The sequence below is a fragment of the Aspergillus fumigatus genome, chromosome 5 (genome assembly GCF_000002655.1).
Source record: "Aspergillus fumigatus Af293 chromosome 5, whole genome shotgun sequence".
NCBI classification, from domain to species: domain Eukaryota; kingdom Fungi; phylum Ascomycota; class Eurotiomycetes; order Eurotiales; family Aspergillaceae; genus Aspergillus; species Aspergillus fumigatus.
The window spans coordinates 1,319,876-1,336,269 of record NC_007198.1 but is presented as its reverse complement, the minus strand read 5'-3'; the positions used below and the strand labels follow the sequence as shown (position 1 = coordinate 1,336,269).

The window sequence follows — 16,394 nt, the reverse complement described above, 5'->3', positions numbered from 1 at the left end:
AATCCATTGATCTCGGGGATGAATTGACCCGCGCGCAGGTTTGGGACTACTCCTTTTTTGGGGGGGGTGGGGGGGGGGGGGATTCTGAGTCCTACCTTAATTTACTGGGAAGTAGTCCATAAATAGGTCCAGTTATCCAGGCATTTCAGAGATCCGGCACCGCCAATTCTATCTTCCGTTTAGGTCCGTTCTGAAGGAGACAAGGCCCGAAGGTCCCAAGTTTTATTATCTTAGAGACATGCCTAAATCAAAAAGAGCCCGGGCAAACGGCCCCAAGCGCGGTGATAAGCCTGGCTTCAGAGGAGCCCGGAAAATGCACACGTTTTTGAAATTATCTACATCTGCGGGGCCATCTTCGACATCTAAGACCCAGAAGAGTGGCATTGGCAACGATGGTACAGCGGAGAAGAACAAGAAGAATCTGGCCCAACATCGACGGCCTATTGTCCCATTCGGACGGAGAGATCGTATCCTACTTGTGGGTGAGGGTGAGCGCTTCGTCTTCTCATACTTCCCCACTGCTTTTCAAAATTTCAGCAATTTTTTGATGGTTTTCTTTGAAGCGTCCAGAGCCCTTCAGTCAATGTTGTTCTCCCTGTTTACATCTGTCTGATGTGCTTGTCCGACAGAGTCAGGCGAGCGGTAATGTTTCCCCATGTGTTGTTACCCTGCGAGGGCACTCGTCGTGTTGGTTTTGTTGAAATTATAGTATAATAGCGGTCTGTATTAACACCGACCCGACCTGAAGCTATTCTGTGCATTTCCTTCCGTGTACTCATGCTGGCTCGGCTGTGCCCTGGTGCCCTGCTGTTCAAGGTACCAGAGTTCCTGAATCACAAATGGTCTAATGAGATGTTTATTAGGGGATTTCTCATTTGCTCGCTCTCTAGCAGTGCAGCACCGATGCAGGGATATCCTGGCCACATGCTACGACTCTGAAGAGATGCTGTACAGCAAGTATCCACAAGCTAAGCAGCATGTCCAGGATCTTCTTGGCTCGTTCTCTAATAAGAGAAAGCAGTGTGATCCTGATGGATCTGAGACGGAGAAGGAAAGCAACCAGGAAATAAAGAAAGGCGGAGAGCAGTCTAATAAGAAACAAGACTGCAAGCGTCGGGGTCCGAACGTACTCTTCGCAGTTGATGCGCGAAAACTCGGATCTCCCTCTGGAGGTGGGAAGGATGTCCGCACAGGCTTTGCACGACGCGAGCGCAAACGCCCTGCTTGGCAGGACAATAGGCAGAAGATCGAGCTAGCAACCAACACAGGTGGTCCTTGGGATATCATATGTTTCAACTTCCCACACGTCGGTGGCTTATCAACGGACGTGAATCGACAGGTTCGTTCAAACCAGGAATTACTTGTCGCCTTTTTCAAGTCATGCGTGCCACTGTTGTCGGCCCGTCCGCAAGTTTGGAACGGCGATGATGAAGACGAAGAGGATGACCACTGGAGCTCAAGTGAAGACAGTATATCAGACTCGAGCGAGCAGGATGATCAAGATATCCCCACCCATGGACGACGAGGCAGATACAGGACCGAGCCAGGACAAATTTTAGTGACCATGTTTGAAGGCGAGCCTTATACCCTATGGAATATCAAGGACCTTGCACGGCACGCCGGTTTGCGGGTGGTCACGAGTTTTAGATTTCCGTGGAGCTCTTACCAGGGATACTCCCATGCTCGAACCCTCGGCGAGATCGAAGGAAAGCATGGGGGAAGAGGTGGCTGGAGGGGAGAAGACCGCGAGGCAAGAATGTATGTCTTCGAGGTCAGGCAAGAAGATCAAGTTGCCCCACCAAAGAGTCTGCAGGCTACTAAATTGGACACTAACGGAAAGAATAAGAAAAGGTCAAGGGACTTGTCCGATAGTGACGATAGCGACTAAAGCTGTTAAGAATTCTGTTCTCGTACTAGCCTCTCCAGTTTCGCCCGAGTAATAATGATAATAATACACAAATCAGGAGAGAATATGAAAACATGCAGCAGCCTCGACATTTTGATACCTCCACAACTACATGATGTAAACTTTTTTCATCTCACTCTTGTCGAAGATCTCGCCGGTGGTGGGATCCTTCACCTTGCCTGTTTCGACACAGCCAAGTTTCTTGCTCATGTCTAGTAGCCGCTGCTGACCGTAAATCCTGCCATTTGGCAAGACAATCGGGTCACTTTCAACATAGCTCTTAGCATGATGGGCGTACGGCATATTACGAGCAAGTTCATTCAGCTCGGTCGAGCATATGGGGCATACGGATGTTGTGGTAGATAAAAAGTTAGAGCTCGAGGAAGTATATGCGGAGTGGCAAGATGGAGTTTTGAGGGCCGATAAGCCAGCAGACAATGCAATATGTAATAACGGGCTTGAAGGCAACGATAGAAGTTCATGATGGGTCCGGATGAAGAGGTCAGACAGGTAATTCCACCGGTCGAATGAGTACATCGACTGAAGGTCGGTTAGCTGGAGTATTCAAGCACAACGGGCGGATTTGAAGACAATGGTTGGATGGATGTACCTTGTACGGTTCAGCCTTGGTGTCCTGAGGGAAGGCGAGTAGTCCTGCTGCTCGATGAATTTCTTTTGATTGCGTTTCGGTATACGGAGTAAGATATCGTTTGGCATGTGCCATAGCGTCCATGAGCTTCCCTCTATCACCTGTCCTGAGCATTTCGATATACTGCTGCAGGCGTAATTCAAACTCTAGATTGAACTGTGTCTGGTTTGTTAGAGAATGAGACTGGATCCGAGACACAGCTATTATTCATGTGTACTCCACATACCTGGCTCTTCTTCAACGCCGCTTTGTTCTCGTTACACCACTGTAAAGCGTCCTTTGTTTCCCCACGGCGCAAGCTCTGAGCAATCCTTTGGCACTGTACGAAGACATCCAGATCAACTAGGTCCTCGATACCCTTCTCCTGGGCCAACTGCTGAGCACTCTCAGTGTACCCAGACCGCAGCATGTGATCAACCACCAGCCTATCCAGCCTGATCCTGGACCACTGGTCATATTTGACATCTGCCAGGCTGGGAATTTGGTGCAGATGCTCCAGATGCTGTATACGTTTTCGTGACTGGTTTTGGACTTTCTTCTCCTCTTGCTGGATACTTTCCATTTTACGTTTCAGGTTTTGCATGCGAGCCAACATAGAGTCGAGAGCCGCAAGAGTTTGATCCGGTGTCTGAGCATTTGACAGGGAGGCATTGGCGGCCTCTTTGAGGGCGGGAATGACATACTCCCTTTCCCTCTCGACAAGTCGTTGAACAGATTTGAAGTTTCGCCGTGCAAGCTCGTGAGGTAATCGTAGGAGAGGCTGGTCCTACACGACCACAGGATATCAGAATCAGCTACAGTGTACGAACATGGGCAGTGGTGGGATTTACCAAGAGCAGATGATTCTCCGCATTGAGCTTCGTTGATGTGAGCTCTGCAGCCATGATGAAGATTTCCGGATCGTCTGTGCGTGGTCGTATTCAATATTTCTTTCACGTTGAGCCTGAAAAGAGGAAGATCGCGGGGGTTTCGGAGAATAGGCTTATGATTAGAGTAAGATAAGAAAGAGAGAGAAAGCCGTTGCAACGCAGTACAAGATGGCATCCATGTTGCAGGTGGGACGGGCGGCGGGGAAACTAATCGGCTTGTCGGACTTGGTGCGGAGAACATCACGAAAAAGGTCACGAGTCACGGCACCTGAAAGGCCCTTCCAACAGCCAACGTAAACGCAAAGTTCTTTTATCGAACACCAGCAAGAGCAGATAAGTATATATGCATAATTGTTTATATAGATACATGCACTCTGGTAATCCAGGACGATACCTGAACCATAGCCGCTACCCGGATAACCCCGTTGGTAGAACCATACTACAATGAGAGATGCGGTAAAGGCTCTGTAATTGCTGACTTGAAAGCAGTCGAAAATAATACAAGAAAGACTAACATTGGTTCCCTTTTCAACCCAAGACTCCGATAAAAAAAACAAAATAAGGTACAGTCAGCGTGCCCGTATGACAGTTCGAGAAGCAAATACACAGCAGCAACATAAGTCTTCCAAACATGCAAACCCGGTATTCGAGCAAATAATGAGGTCCTGGTACATGTCTAGTCGCTGTCATCACTGTCCTCCTTCTCCTGCTTGGATTTTCTCCGTTCTTTCTTTTCCTTCTTCTCCTTCTTCTTGCGCTTACGCTCTGCACGTTCCTCTGCTGTTTCGCCCTCATGCCTCTTGCGTTTCTTCTCTTCCTTGGTTTCATCGACATCCATCTTGGACTGGGGCGAAGAAGGCGCCTCGTCTTGTTCGGTAGTTAGGGCAGCAGCCACGTCTTCTTTAGCTGTCGATTCAGATGCAGCATGAGCGGAAGCTTCTTCGGGGGCGCTGTAATCCTTGTATTCGGTCTTCCATTTGGCGGGGGTGTCCTCATTTGCTCGGCCATATTTCTTAGGGCTGGTCAGCGTACCAAAAACCACAAAAACCAAATGTTGGAGGTGGAACCCAGCAACTTACATCAAGTTTTCCAGCTGACTTGAGCTTTTTCTTCTCCAGAGCTACAGGGCCCAGTCCCCACCTGCGAGGGTAGAGATCACGTTCCATGATGCAACGTTTGACCTTAGCTACGACACCATGATCGCAAGTGGAAAGTTCAACAGTAGACATTTGAGCAATGCCAATGGCGATGGCTTCACCCTTTGTAGTCATGAGAACAACTTCTTCGTTGACTTCAATGCCAGCCTCTGTGTATCGGTCAGCAACCAGGTGAAAATCAACATCACCGAAAGTTAATCGAACTTACCAAAGCGCAAGAGACCGGGAATCATGAGCTTTGCGCCATAGCACACAGCATTGACGGCACTGTCTTTAACAACAATACGCTTGTACGTTGTGAGTAGCGACTCGAGAGGTTGGATGACCCTGCGCAGGTAAGATTCGTCCCGCTGGTTATCGTACATCCACTGCGCATCCAGGACATCATGAAGAGTTACGAGGCCATTGTTCTCGTCCATAGCTCCACTTCGTACACGCCGAAGTTCCTGCATGTGAGCACCGACACCAAGTAAAAGACCCAGGTGAACGCAAAGGGTTCGAATATAAGTTCCAGCCTCGCAGCTGACCCAGAACACGCCAAGGTGTCTATCATTGTCGAACTCGTAGAGTTTGCTTTCATGGATCGTTCTGATACGAAGTTGACGCTTGACAGCAGAAATCAGAGGAGGCCGCTGGAAGAGAGCGCCAGTCAAGGTCTCAAGAGCTCTTTTGAACTGAGCCTCACCACCGGGAATCTTGTCATGGAGACGAATGACACAGACATACTCCTTTCCGGCACCTTGTTGGGACTTGACCAAGCGAGTCGCACGGTCAATGCAGACGATCAAGCAACCGGTGACCTTCGGGTCGAGAGTTCCACTGTGTCCAGTTTTCTCCGCCCTGCAAAACACGCCATGGTTTTAGCATCTGGTTCCGAATATCTGCGCGAGAAAGATTACAATTTACCTCAAAATTCTCTTCATCCAAGCGACAACCTCGTGACTAGATGGATTGGAAGGCTTGTCAAGGTTGATCACACCTGAACTGATGTAGGACTTCAGGTCACGCTTGAGAGGCGAGCAACCAGCGGGGATTGGTGTGAAATGGCCTGTCCTCACCATGACTGGGATAAAATCAGTTCAAGCTACTTTACACAAGCTAGCCCTGCCATCCTGCAGAGCGAAAGACTAAGAATCTGATCAAGTATTCACGTACGCTTGTCATAGTTTTTTAGCAGCAAAGGCCAGTCTTCTGTGGAGATGTTGGAGGCGCCAGCCTCAGGCTTGATGGTGTAGTCCATCTCTTCCTTAGTCACTGAGACTGCCATCTTGAAATTTGGCTTGGCTTCGAGAGTTCAATGTCACCAGGTGAAGGCGCGTTTTGGTAAGAAGCGCAGGAAAAATTGCACCAACTTCACCAAGGTTTTGCTCTGGCGCTAAGTGAGAAAAGAAAACTTTTGGGAAATTTTGAAGTGCGGCAAAAGGTCTAACTACTAAAGAGGTTAGCGTCGGGAAGCTCAGAATCTTGGCCGATAGTCCCGTGACCTTCAGCGAATGTAATCCATATTATTGAAATTTCCTGTCTTTCTCGGGCGTCAATTTGCGTAAACTCTGTAGTGCGGTGCGCTGCATCAATAGCTAACACCGTCGAAGTCCAGTCTCGCTTTTACAAGAGATTTTCTGGGTCCTCCGTCTATATTTTATTACGTTTTGTGGTCTGAACATCATGACGTACTGGATTATGAATTAAATGGCACTTTATGATCTCAAGGATAAAGCGGGCGTGACAATTGCTAAAATAGGGAACCTGCCAGGAAAAAGTACTATACAGTATCGACTGCATCAGCAAAGACAGAGAGGAAGTAAACAGTAGAGCCTCGGACTCTAGGACCTGTTTTCAGACAGATTAGCTACCACCAAGTCTCCGCCCCGGCCCTCTTCCACCCCATGAGCTCTGGAAAGATGAAGCCCAGCCACTTGACGAGGGTGGGGGGTTTTGACCTGCTGGCCGATAGGCTGTTCCATAGGCCCGATATTCCCCTCTAGGGGCGTAGGCGGCGAAGAATCTCCTTACAAAAGCTGGCGTGGTGAGGTAGTTTCTTCCTCCACCGAAGGTCGGATAAAGACGTGTCAAGAAATCATACAAGTGGGCAGCGATGATTCCCATGCCCTCGCTCAAGGCGGCGGGCCACCCAGCCATGACCAGAGTGAGCACGAGCATCGCCCAGGGTAAGTACTCAATTGGTATCTGGATGATAAAAAAGGTTGCTCTTTTCCCTCGATTGGCCTGTGCAAAGGTATAGACAAATGCTAGAATCAGAGCTGTTGCAAATTAGCACGCGTGAGAACACGGTCCGCCAGGTTAGGCTCACCAGAGGTGAAGATTACGCCACTTAAGAAGTAACCTGCTGTGATCTTCGAAAAATCAGCATTGTGTACCTGATCAAAGCTACTTCCAAGGTAGAAATCAGAACAGGCTTCAGGAGAGAGCATAAAAGTTCATGATTGACATTACAGATAGAAGAGTATATGGAATGTAGGGCACCATAACCACCAACGCGATACTATTTAATCACGATGGCTATCTCAGTGGTCATCCCACCATACCCACAACGCATACAGCCCTATAGGATCAATGAGAGGTGCTGTATGGGATGCAGGGGTGATCTTCCTCGCTTCCAGGAACCGCTTCAGCTAGTTGAGGCTGGGCGGGCAGATAACGCGAGGTGACTATGCTAGGGTTCAAAGAGAAGGCTTGCAGAGACGAGGAAAGGTTGAGGAAGTGTGGTGATTTCTCCATCGAATTATGACTCATCCAAGATTTGTCCTAGACTTACCATGATAACAAAGGCTACAAATAAAACGTAGGTGAAGAAGTCGCCAGGCGAACTGAAACGGGGTGAGCCTGTCTCAAGTGCGCTGCCATAGGTATACACTAATGGCAGGTTAGCGTGGCTTAAAAAACCAGTCCGCTATCAAGTCGTACTAAAGTAAAGATCGAATATGAAGGAAAGGCCCGGTCCTGTCAGAAGAAAAGGTGAAAATAATCTCCATAACTGAGGCGGAAGCCTAAATAGCAGCCTCGGAATGAACACAACATAATAGCCGCTCAGCAGGCCACCATAAACCAGAGCTGATTGAGCAAATGTCAGAGCAGTAAGCGTCCTGTCATCGAACTTAGACAGGATCCCTCAGAATGATGAGTTCAAGGAGGCGTAAGCGTACCTCGTGACAGGAGGAGCAGACCAAAAAAAATCCATGTTAGTGAGTGAATGGAATTGTTAAAATGGCTCCCACTGCCTGACTGTGTTGTTAGAAGAATCACAATTTACGGATCGTAGAAAAGCGGCATTTATTTTGCGAAGAATGTCAACTTGATATCATTGAGAAGCTGTAGCAAAAGGTGAGAGGAGGAAATTTTTTTTTTTCAGAATAAAAATTGTGCAAGAACTAGCTCCTGCCTGGAAGTTTTTCCATTCCGGCAGACGAACAGACCCACATTATCAGTGAGTCAATGGTCACGTGTGGATTATGACTTGCTACCTTAGTTACATCTTCTTACTAAGTCCTCATGTAAATATTTCCACGCTAATGACTTCGTGTCTAACGCTCATCTGTGCTACTGGCTGGGAGCGAGGAAATCTGCTTTGAAGTTTTCGATCAGGTGAGAGAAGCTCTCATTGAGGAGTGGTCTATTGGGCGATTCAAAGCGGCTATCGTGTAGTCAATGTAGTTTTTTTGCGTACGGACATGTCTATATGCCGGCCCTCCGTCAAACCCGCATGCTGTGTACGGAAGTCCGTCATTCTCTTGGGCTATAGAGAGCTTGGTTGACATACTTTAACTGTCTGACTGGTTAGTTGATTCTCTCAGGACCAATTAGGCTGGGGCTGGACCACTGTGATAGTATTCATTGACTTACATATTTGCTTCCTTTTTGATTTTCCTCTGTAACTTTTTGCACATACGGAGTACTTCCCCCTTGTACATAGAACAGTCATCATGGCTAGTGAGAAACAAGGAGGATATGCGAAAAATTAACCAAGCACTAGATACATATACCTCAGCACGCACAGCTGCCCATACTTGAGGATATTAAACAAATTAGCGCCTGTATGTGGCATGTTCTGGGCTAGAAGGAAAGGTACACAGAGCTGATGGCTTTATCACATGTAGTTCCAGGCTGATTAAAGGACTTCATTTCACACTCTAAGGAACAAACACCTATATAGTGAGCACTGGCTGCCAACGTCTGCTCATTGACATGGGACAGGGGATTCCGAGTAGGCCAGCCTGATCTCGTCTACCTTGACAGACTCCTCGATCTAGCTGTCTCGTGTTCTTCTCACTCACTTGCATGGTGATCATGCTGGAGGCGATCCGGATCTTCTTGGGACAAACTTGCCATCCGAGGTACAAGCACAATGTGATTATTGTTACTGATCACGTCTATCTTCGCGCAAATTTATACACTTGTCTGTCTTTACAGTGCCTCTGACAGCCAGACCACCGTTGTGTCCTTCGATCCAAATATCCCAAGCCCCGCTTCCCTTGTCGGCCCTGGGCTTACCGCAGATTGTTAAGTCCTCATCAACATATAAAGGACACAGATTTCTATATTCTATCTCCCTGATTGCGCGATTAGACTCCACCAAGTAGCTCTGCAAGACCGTAAGAAGCAAAGTGAGAGTCAGTGGGCCGTGAACAAGGAGAGCTGGGTAACCTTCGACGTTTTGGGTATACGATGTGTCAAGGTGAATGGAGTGCGCGTTGAATGTGAGTGCTGAAAATCGAAATAATAAGTCCTTGGTCGGTTTGATCTTATGGCGAAACTCGGCGTCTGAGGGAGCTTTAGTCAAAGAAATGACAGTCAGCACGTCCTCGAAAGCAAAACTTGGCTTGGTCTCAATTACCCTGAATTCTCCTGCGAACCTTATCAAATTCCCCTTTATCAGCTTCGATTTGCTGTGTGGTCTTTTGGCGCATGAAAACTAGGCTTCTATTCTCAATAACCGAAGACTCCATGTTTTCATTTGCGTCGTCGCTCCATAAACGTCCCCTGATACTCTCCTCTTCCTCGTCTTCCATGACCGCGCCGATACGCCTCTCTATATCGACCAAAACTTTTTCCTCCCCTTGGTGGCCTTTGACTATTACGTCCCGAATCGTTTCAATGCAGACAGCCCGACTGCCATCAAGGAGAGGACTGTGCATCAATGGGAATCTAACCCTACCACCAGCCCAAAGACGCCTGATAAATGGCGGTCCTGGGAAATGCAATGTATCAGTACCGTCAGGGAGTATTTGAGATAGAGTGACTTGAGGAGGAAAGTAGACTAAATGATGCCCTGGCTTCAGGGGGGGCGGCCGCTTAATTGAGGGGAGGATCGTATGCTTGTGCCCTGTCTGCTGCAGATGTGGAATGATATCCACCAAAGTCAGGTTCAAGAGATGAGACGGTTGAGGATGAAGATAATCATATACTAAGGGAAGTTGTCGTGCGATCAATTCCCGGCGCAAGCTTCCAAAGAATGTAGAGCAAGTTCGCATTTTGGTGCTTGTGAATAGCCGTCCCAATGGCAATGGGAGGTTGGCTGTAATTTCTCTCTGATAATGCCAGATTCTAATGAGCAGTCCAACAACAAGCAAAGATGACTTGTGTTCTTGGATATCATAGGCATTTGTGACAGCAAACTTGCAGTTTTGTTTGTTTTGTTTGTTCTAATGGCCTCGCAGCTTCGAGTAACTCCAAGTCAGAAATGCCGGAGATCAAAAAAAAAAGTTTCCGTAGTGCGGGGGGAGCAGCTGATTGAAGAAATTTGGAAAACCGTCCTTTAACTGTTCCAGAGAGCCTAGGAGGAGACCACCTAGGTCAGGGATTCATGGAGCCAATCAGAGTGACTTTTCTTGGCCCTGCAGCGTCCTTTTCACATCAGGTCAGGGATGGTGAGCTCATCATAAACGTCGAACATCATTAATGTGAAAATACAGGCTGCCGTTGAGTGTTTTGGATCTTCCGCTGAGTTGTCGCCCCGCCTATCGTTCGCAGATGCTTTCGCCGCAGTTCAGCAGGGCGAAGCTGACTATGCCATCATTCCTGTCGAGAACTCGACCAACGGATCAGTTGTCCAGAATCTTGATCTTTTAGGAGATCGGTATGGGCTATACGAAGATGTGAATGTATGCGGAGAGCATTATCTGACAGTTCACCACTGCCTGTTGGTTCGAAAGGGCCTGTCGCAACCGGATATAAGGTCAATTACAAAGCTCTATACACACCCCCAAGCATGGGGTCAATGTGAGAATTTCCTGGGGAAATTCTTAAAAGGCGTCGAAAGGCAGGACGTTTCTTCAACCTCAAAAGCTGCTGAGATGGTCTCACTTGAGACGCAGGAACGCAGTGGTGCCATAGCTAGCCGGTTCGCTGCTGACTACCACGGCCTACATGTACTCTCGGAAAATATCGAGGACAGGGCCGACAATACAACGCGATTCCTCGTTCTAAGGAACACAAAATCAGAACGTACAGCCAGTCTTCCATTTGACGCTGTGAAGGCGCCCGCAGTCTCATTAAAACCCCCGCCCACACCGTCTGCGGAAAAGACTCTGATCTCGTTCAGAATCCGTCAGGATTTTCCAGGCGCACTGGCAGACGCTTTGTTGATATTCAAGGAATTTGGTATGAATCTTACCAGCATCAACACGCGACCGAGTCAAAGGAGGGCTTGGCAATATATATTCTTTGTCGAATGCCAACAATTCCCTACGGACCAGAATAACCAGGGGGTTACTAAAATTCTGGATAAGATGCAGCAGGTTACTGAGGGCTGTAGGCATCTTGGCACTTGGAAAGACCAGCTTTCAACTAGCAAGGTCTGATACATGGTACATGCTATTTCATCTGACATCCCTGGAAAGCACAGATATGATTTTCTATATAAGGAACAGCAAGTTTCTTAGGAAGACATTTTCATGTTTATCATGAACAGAGCCACTCCGGCAAATACCGAGGTGCATTACTAGTTGTCGTTGGTCACAGGGAGAACGCAGAAATAACAAGCGTAAATGGAAGGAATTGCGACCCAGTAAACTGTGCCAAAAGAAAGAACAATCTCAATCTCGCCAGCTTAGGTCTTGGACTCGACCATGTTTTGTGAGCAGCTGAGTTCTGCGCAATCAGATCCACCATTTTTCAGCAAAGCACACTTCGGGCCGGCCCAGAGAAAACTAGGTAGCGTCAGTGACCATGTTACGGAGCTTGGATGGCCCTGATGCGCGGCGGCTTGTCAGACTCGATCCCGGACCAAATTGCATGTCAGAATTGGATTATAGACAAACCTCTGAGCAGCTTTATAGAGTTTTGTCCAGACCACAGCGCAGTACGTGCCAAGGTAGCCACGTGTCCACCATGAAAGCCGCCTTCACGAACGACAGGGCGAGCCGTCAAAAGATCCGCGTTGGGAACTTCTGGCCGTTCATCCTCGCTCTCTGCGAGGCCGCAGAACCGTCAATCTGCACAGATGGCCTGCGTTAGCATACATGACAAGATATTTCAGAATTCGAGACGTACCGTCGTAGAATTCATCCTCGTCATCAAGGTCAGCAAGCTGTTCAAAGTTGACCTTGTACCGCAAGAGTGCTCCAATCCCACCAAAACCCTTCACAAACTGGTTTCCTTCGCTAGATTTATCTGAAACAAACTCCAACGTAGCACCAAAATCTTTGTAGTTCTCGGCAAGCCACTCGAGGAAAGAAGTCTGCTCAACAACTTCCATCTCAGTGCCAGTGTCTTTGTCGGTAAACAACGCTCGGTTCTCTTCTTGAGCTTTGGTGGCATGGACAATGACTTCGGAGCCAGTTGACGCCTTGAGAACATATCGGGTCACGTCGAGGTTCTCATAAACGATGAGAGTCTCCGCGGCACCGAGTTCCAAAGCCTTCAAAGTGTCATCAATACCATAGCAGACCTTTCCAGTATCTTGGCTGATTTCCTGGAAGTACTGGCCAATCAGCTTTTTCTCTTGAACAAACTTGACATTGCTCAGAGTCTCCGAGGAGAGTTCGATAGCTTGGTTGAACCCATTTTCTCCGCCGTAAGAGACATCCACGACTTTGATGACTTTGGCTTGCAGACGCTGATCGAACATATCTGACTGGTTGAGGTCATTCTTGAAATCAGCAGAACCTGCTAAAATCAGGCCCGCAACGTTCACTTTGTCGTTCGTAATGAAGTTTTGGACAGCCAGTTCGGCAATCTTGCGCACATAGTTATGACGTTTTTCCTCACGCAGACGGGCAAAACGCAACGCAGACTGGCCACCACGACCGTGTTTCTTGGGTAAGTCAACGCTTAGCTTCTGAATGACTTCTCGAGTATTGCCACTCAGGGTGCCGAAGAGGGCGCCGTTTCCATCCATGACAATGAAGCCGAACTTCTGATCTGACTCGAGGAGCTCACTCAAAGCTTCTGTATGGAACTTGTTGTCACAAAGATAGAGCGAGGTATTGATGGGTTTGAATGGCTCGAAATCAATGTTGATCTTTCGTTCTTTGCCTTCTGACGTGATGATTTCACCACAGTAGATCACTAGGCCGTTTGGAGGAACCTTGTTGTACAGCTTAAGACGTTGCTGAGTAGAAGTGATGGCTGAAAGAACGGAGAGACGGTTGACGCGAGATTTGATATTAGAAGCCGTACCCTACCAGTTCCGTCGGTGAGCAGTTAAGACATAAATATTAACTCCACGGAGTAGGACATACAAATTCTTCAGCTAACATCTTTGCCGCTCGTGAGACTTGATCTTTGGGGGCTGAGGAATCACGTTAGCAAACCATCTAGCAAAAGGACGAATGCGAAGAGCCTCACGAATGATAAGAGAAATCATCGAAGTTCCATTTCCCCTAGCGGCTTCAAGCCGCTTGATAAGCTTCTTCACCTTCCATATTTCAATGTTCTTCTCAGCTTCGTTCGGCTGAGGCGCGCTCATGTTGGCGACGCGACGGTGATTGGCGACCAGAGGCAGAATAGGGTTCAGAACTTGACAGTCCGATGCTGGCAAAGATTATTATTAGCGCTAGAAGGCAGAGAAGTCGAAGAACTTCGCCTCTTATTATTTTAATGACAAAGTCGTAATCAGAAAAAAACAAAAAGAGAAGAGACTGAGAGAAGGAATCCAGTCACATACCTTAAAGCTGGTCAGTTTGCCGTCCAGGTCCAGCGGGGTGTTGGAGCAAATTTCATCAGGCTCCGTGGGGTGGCAGGGGACAGACAATAATAAGGCGAATGAGTAATAATAATATGGGTCGGTGCCGCCTGTTTTTCCTGGATGACATAAGCCTAATCCTGGAGGCACAGCGAGCGCCCATCTTGATGTGAGAGTACTTCATACAAGCAATAATATGTATGCACAAAAGGCCATTGAGGATGGGTGATATAGGAACTGGATCTTCCTCAGGTAACTGTTCTCGTGGCTCTGATAATCATTTCTTTTGTTCCTCTTTGAATTTCATAATACCATAGCTCAAGGTTCGCTCTGTTAGAGAAAATTCATGATCAATCTGTGATACTCTGGTTTTTACCCTCGTTTTCATGCTCTGCTGTCATTTATCAATATTTAATACCAGTCCATGTTCATGGTCTCATCTGAATCTACGATCTTAAATTTTAAAGCCTGTGATGTGGTGGCTTCTTATCTGCGAGCATAGGTAAGGTCATTACTGATATCAGACCCCACTTCACCAACCTTGCTCTTCAGAGTAGACAGGTTTATCTACTCCGTAAACCACTACAATGCATATTCATCTAAAGTTGCCTTCTCCTCATTATATATATGCTCTTTGTCGGCAGGTTCGAAACAGTATCCAAGCACTCAATAATCCAGGATTTGCACATCTATTATTAGGACGACCAAGACAACTAATATCTTGTTGACTTTGTCCTCTCTGTTCGTCTGTACTGTACGGTTCACCAACCAATATTTTGTGGGAGGAACTTTGGCCGAAGGGATAATAGAAAAGAGAATAAAAAGGAGCGATGCAGGAGCAATTATTGTCGACCGCTGTGAATCACGACTTGTCCGGCAATGACCAGCAGTCATATGAAGGGAGGATTTTTGATTCCGATGCCTACAGCCAAGCCAGCTCATCAAGCTACGATGGACGTCCGATCAATGATCACGATTTGCAGAGACAAAGGTGAAACATATCAGGATCATCTCGCTCATAAAGCTTTCTCCCAATTAACGTCTTTGTCTAGGTCGTCTTCGTTCTCTGCACGCTTCAGATTTGCGGGCGGTCCCAACAGCATTGATCACTTTGCTCGCTCATGGCAACGAGCCGCTTGTTTCCCTGAAGTCCTCCCTCGACGTTCCTCGTTCGCGGCGGTTAGACCGGATGAAGAATGGACTTCTGGGTGGAATGAGGATCTTGCATCGCGAAGCTCTTTATCAGCCAGGCAGGAGACTGATTATACACGGCCATTGCTGCATGGTGACGAGGAAGAAGACGGGGGTAATACTGGTCATTCAAAAAAGGCGTTCCCAAGTACCACCATCCTTAGCTCATCATTGGATAGAAGTCTGGGGACATCTTACGGTACGATCTCATCTAGGGTCAGTGAGGCGACTCGGAGACACGCACTACAACTCCATAGGGAACAACTGGCACATCGCAACGCAGCTGTAGTTCCCGATGGTGAGCCTCTCCTTGTCAAACAGATTCAGCGCGATGATGGAACGCGAGACAGTGTCATTGTAGGCCAATCTACTGTGCCGCAGACTGTTTTCAATTCGGTCAATGTCTTGATTGGAGTCGGCCTGTTGTCGTTGCCTCTGGCAATGAAATACGCTGGGTGGCTCCTGGGCTTATTTTTCCTCCTCTTTGCTGCTGTGACGACTTCGTACACTGCCAAGATCCTGGCTAAATGCTTAGACGTTGACCGAAACCTTGTAACATACGCAGATGTAGCCTACATCAGCTTTGGGCATCATGCACGGATTGTTACGAGTCTCTTGTTCTGTTTGGAGCTAATAGGGGCTTGCGTCGCCCTAGTTGTGCTTTTCGCCGACAGTCTTAATGCTCTGATTCCCGGTCTGAGCATCCTTCAATGGAAAATTATTTGCGGGTTTATGCTTATGCCGCTCAACTTCGTTCCCTTGCGGCTACTAAGTGTCACGAGTGTACTAGGCATCCTGTCGTGTACTTCCAGTGTGTTATTCCTTTCTCTGAACGATGCTCGCAGGATGTACTAATATCTACAGTTGTCAGCATCATCTTCATTGACGGTTTGGTCAAGTCAGATAGCCCGGGTTCCCTTCGTCAACCAGCCAGAACCACAATGTTTCCTGACAACTGGGCTACTCTTCCGCTCAGTTTTGGTCTTATGATGTGTGAGTCTACCACTTCCTTTGTCCATGTGCCAACTTGACTTATTTCTCAATTCAGCCCCATGGGGGGCACATTCGTGCTTCCCGTGTATCTATCGTGACATGAGGCATCCTCATAAGTACGGCAAGAGCCTTTGGGCGACATATATATTCACAGTATGTATTGCAGCACGCCTGCGTGTCGAGGACTAACATAATCAACAGTATTCGTTGGATTGCGCAATGGCTATCGTGGGATGGTTGATGTTCGGCGATGGTGTCTTAGATGAAATCACAGCCAACGTGCTGTTAACGACTGAATATCCCCAGGCATTGTCTATATGTGTGATAGTATTGATTGCAATCATTCCAATCACTAAAGTGCCCTTGAAGTGAGTGAACCTCATAGATATCTTCTCGGCGGCCCAAGACAAGTAACTGACGAGATATTAGCTGCCGGCCTCTAGTGGCCACTGTTGAAGTTCTTTGTGGACTCGAACCGCGCCACAGC

At 47.7% G+C, this 16,394-nt stretch overlaps 8 protein-coding genes across 8 annotated transcripts; 3 read left to right on the top strand and 5 right to left on the bottom strand.

Annotated features, from left to right (window-relative positions):
* Nucleotides 1–109: 109 nt before the first annotated feature.
* On the top strand, nucleotides 110–1,888 carry AFUA_5G05730 (25S rRNA (uracil2634-N3)-methyltransferase; the record flags this gene model as incomplete). Its single annotated transcript, XM_748966.2, has 2 exons — nucleotides 110–488; nucleotides 864–1,888. The coding sequence occupies exons 1-2, from the start codon at nucleotides 239–241 to the stop codon at nucleotides 1,886–1,888; spliced, it is 1,275 nt and encodes a 424-aa protein (XP_754059.1). The 5' UTR covers nucleotides 110–238.
* A 126-nt stretch (nucleotides 1,889–2,014) lies between these two features.
* AFUA_5G05720 (FYV10 family protein) lies at nucleotides 2,015–3,618 on the bottom strand (the record flags this gene model as incomplete). Its single annotated transcript, XM_077804760.1, has 4 exons — nucleotides 3,386–3,618; nucleotides 2,782–3,321; nucleotides 2,517–2,711; nucleotides 2,015–2,446 (listed from the first exon to the last, which is right to left on the bottom strand). The coding sequence occupies exons 1-4, from the start codon at nucleotides 3,437–3,439 to the stop codon at nucleotides 2,015–2,017; spliced, it is 1,221 nt and encodes a 406-aa protein (XP_077660898.1). The 5' UTR covers nucleotides 3,440–3,618.
* Nucleotides 3,619–3,753: 135 nt separating this feature from the next.
* On the bottom strand, nucleotides 3,754–5,968 carry cbf5 (pseudouridine synthase CBF5). The gene is made up of 5 exons (XM_748968.2): nucleotides 5,737–5,968; nucleotides 5,488–5,644; nucleotides 4,790–5,421; nucleotides 4,504–4,730; nucleotides 3,754–4,436 (listed from the first exon to the last, which is right to left on the bottom strand). The coding sequence occupies exons 1-5, from the start codon at nucleotides 5,846–5,848 to the stop codon at nucleotides 4,101–4,103; spliced, it is 1,464 nt and encodes a 487-aa protein (XP_754061.1). The 5' UTR covers nucleotides 5,849–5,968; the 3' UTR covers nucleotides 3,754–4,100.
* Nucleotides 5,969–6,192: 224 nt separating this feature from the next.
* AFUA_5G05705 (uncharacterized protein) lies at nucleotides 6,193–7,925 on the bottom strand. The gene is made up of 5 exons (XM_077804759.1): nucleotides 7,746–7,925; nucleotides 7,507–7,685; nucleotides 7,358–7,455; nucleotides 6,893–6,935; nucleotides 6,193–6,842 (listed from the first exon to the last, which is right to left on the bottom strand). Exons 1-5 carry the CDS (start codon nucleotides 7,778–7,780, stop codon nucleotides 6,427–6,429), a joined length of 771 nt encoding a protein of 256 aa, XP_077660897.1. The 5' UTR covers nucleotides 7,781–7,925; the 3' UTR covers nucleotides 6,193–6,426.
* Nucleotides 7,926–8,923: 998 nt separating this feature from the next.
* AFUA_5G05700 (uncharacterized protein) lies at nucleotides 8,924–10,070 on the bottom strand (the record flags this gene model as incomplete). Its single annotated transcript, XM_748969.2, has 2 exons — nucleotides 8,924–9,369; nucleotides 9,434–10,070. 2 exons carry the CDS (start codon nucleotides 10,068–10,070, stop codon nucleotides 8,957–8,959), a joined length of 1,050 nt encoding a protein of 349 aa, XP_754062.2. The 3' UTR covers nucleotides 8,924–8,956.
* Nucleotides 10,071–10,402: 332 nt separating this feature from the next.
* Nucleotides 10,403–11,857, top strand: AFUA_5G05690 (prephenate dehydratase PHA2; the record flags this gene model as incomplete). Its single annotated transcript, XM_748970.2, has 2 exons — nucleotides 10,403–10,456; nucleotides 10,512–11,857. The coding sequence occupies 2 exons, from the start codon at nucleotides 10,403–10,405 to the stop codon at nucleotides 11,397–11,399; spliced, it is 942 nt and encodes a 313-aa protein (XP_754063.1). The 3' UTR covers nucleotides 11,400–11,857.
* Nucleotides 11,858–11,995: 138 nt separating this feature from the next.
* Nucleotides 11,996–13,507, bottom strand: AFUA_5G05680 (translation termination factor eRF1; the record flags this gene model as incomplete). Its single annotated transcript, XM_748971.1, has 3 exons — nucleotides 11,996–13,219; nucleotides 13,281–13,330; nucleotides 13,387–13,507. The coding sequence occupies 3 exons, from the start codon at nucleotides 13,505–13,507 to the stop codon at nucleotides 11,996–11,998; spliced, it is 1,395 nt and encodes a 464-aa protein (XP_754064.1).
* Nucleotides 13,508–13,922: 415 nt separating this feature from the next.
* Nucleotides 13,923–16,275, top strand: AFUA_5G05670 (putative transporter). The gene is made up of 3 exons (XM_748972.2): nucleotides 13,923–14,714; nucleotides 14,776–15,725; nucleotides 15,779–16,275. The coding sequence occupies exons 1-3, from the start codon at nucleotides 14,554–14,556 to the stop codon at nucleotides 15,943–15,945; spliced, it is 1,278 nt and encodes a 425-aa protein (XP_754065.1). The 5' UTR covers nucleotides 13,923–14,553; the 3' UTR covers nucleotides 15,946–16,275.
* Nucleotides 16,276–16,394: the final 119 nt, after the last annotated feature.

Bases quoted from the DNA above. Each gene is read 5' to 3' on its own strand.
- AFUA_5G05705 (XM_077804759.1), bottom strand. From the start codon at position 7,780: ATGGATTTTTTTTGGTCTGCTCCTCCTGTCACGAG. The intron at 7,686-7,745 runs GTACGCTTACGC...GTTCGATGACAG, and splicing joins TCTGCTCCTCCTGTCACGAG to GACGCTTACTGCTCTGACAT. The intron at 6,843-6,892 runs GTGAGCCTAACC...AATTTGCAACAG, and splicing joins TGGCGTAATCTTCACCTCTG to CTCTGATTCTAGCATTTGTC.
- cbf5 (XM_748968.2), bottom strand. From the start codon at position 5,848: ATGGCAGTCTCAGTGACTAAGGAAGAGATGGACTACACCATCAAGCCT. The intron at 5,422-5,487 runs GTAAATTGTAAT...CGTGTTTTGCAG, and splicing joins TGGATGAAGAGAATTTTGAG to GGCGGAGAAAACTGGACACA. The intron at 4,731-4,789 runs GTAAGTTCGATT...ACCGATACACAG, and splicing joins TCCCGGTCTCTTGCGCTTTG to AGGCTGGCATTGAAGTCAAC.
- AFUA_5G05670 (XM_748972.2), top strand. From the start codon at position 14,554: ATGCAGGAGCAATTATTGTCGACCGCTGTGAATCACGACTTGTCCGGC. The intron at 14,715-14,775 runs GTGAAACATATC...GTCTTTGTCTAG, and splicing joins CACGATTTGCAGAGACAAAG to GTCGTCTTCGTTCTCTGCAC. The intron at 15,726-15,778 runs GTGTGTTATTCC...TAATATCTACAG, and splicing joins CATCCTGTCGTGTACTTCCA to TTGTCAGCATCATCTTCATT.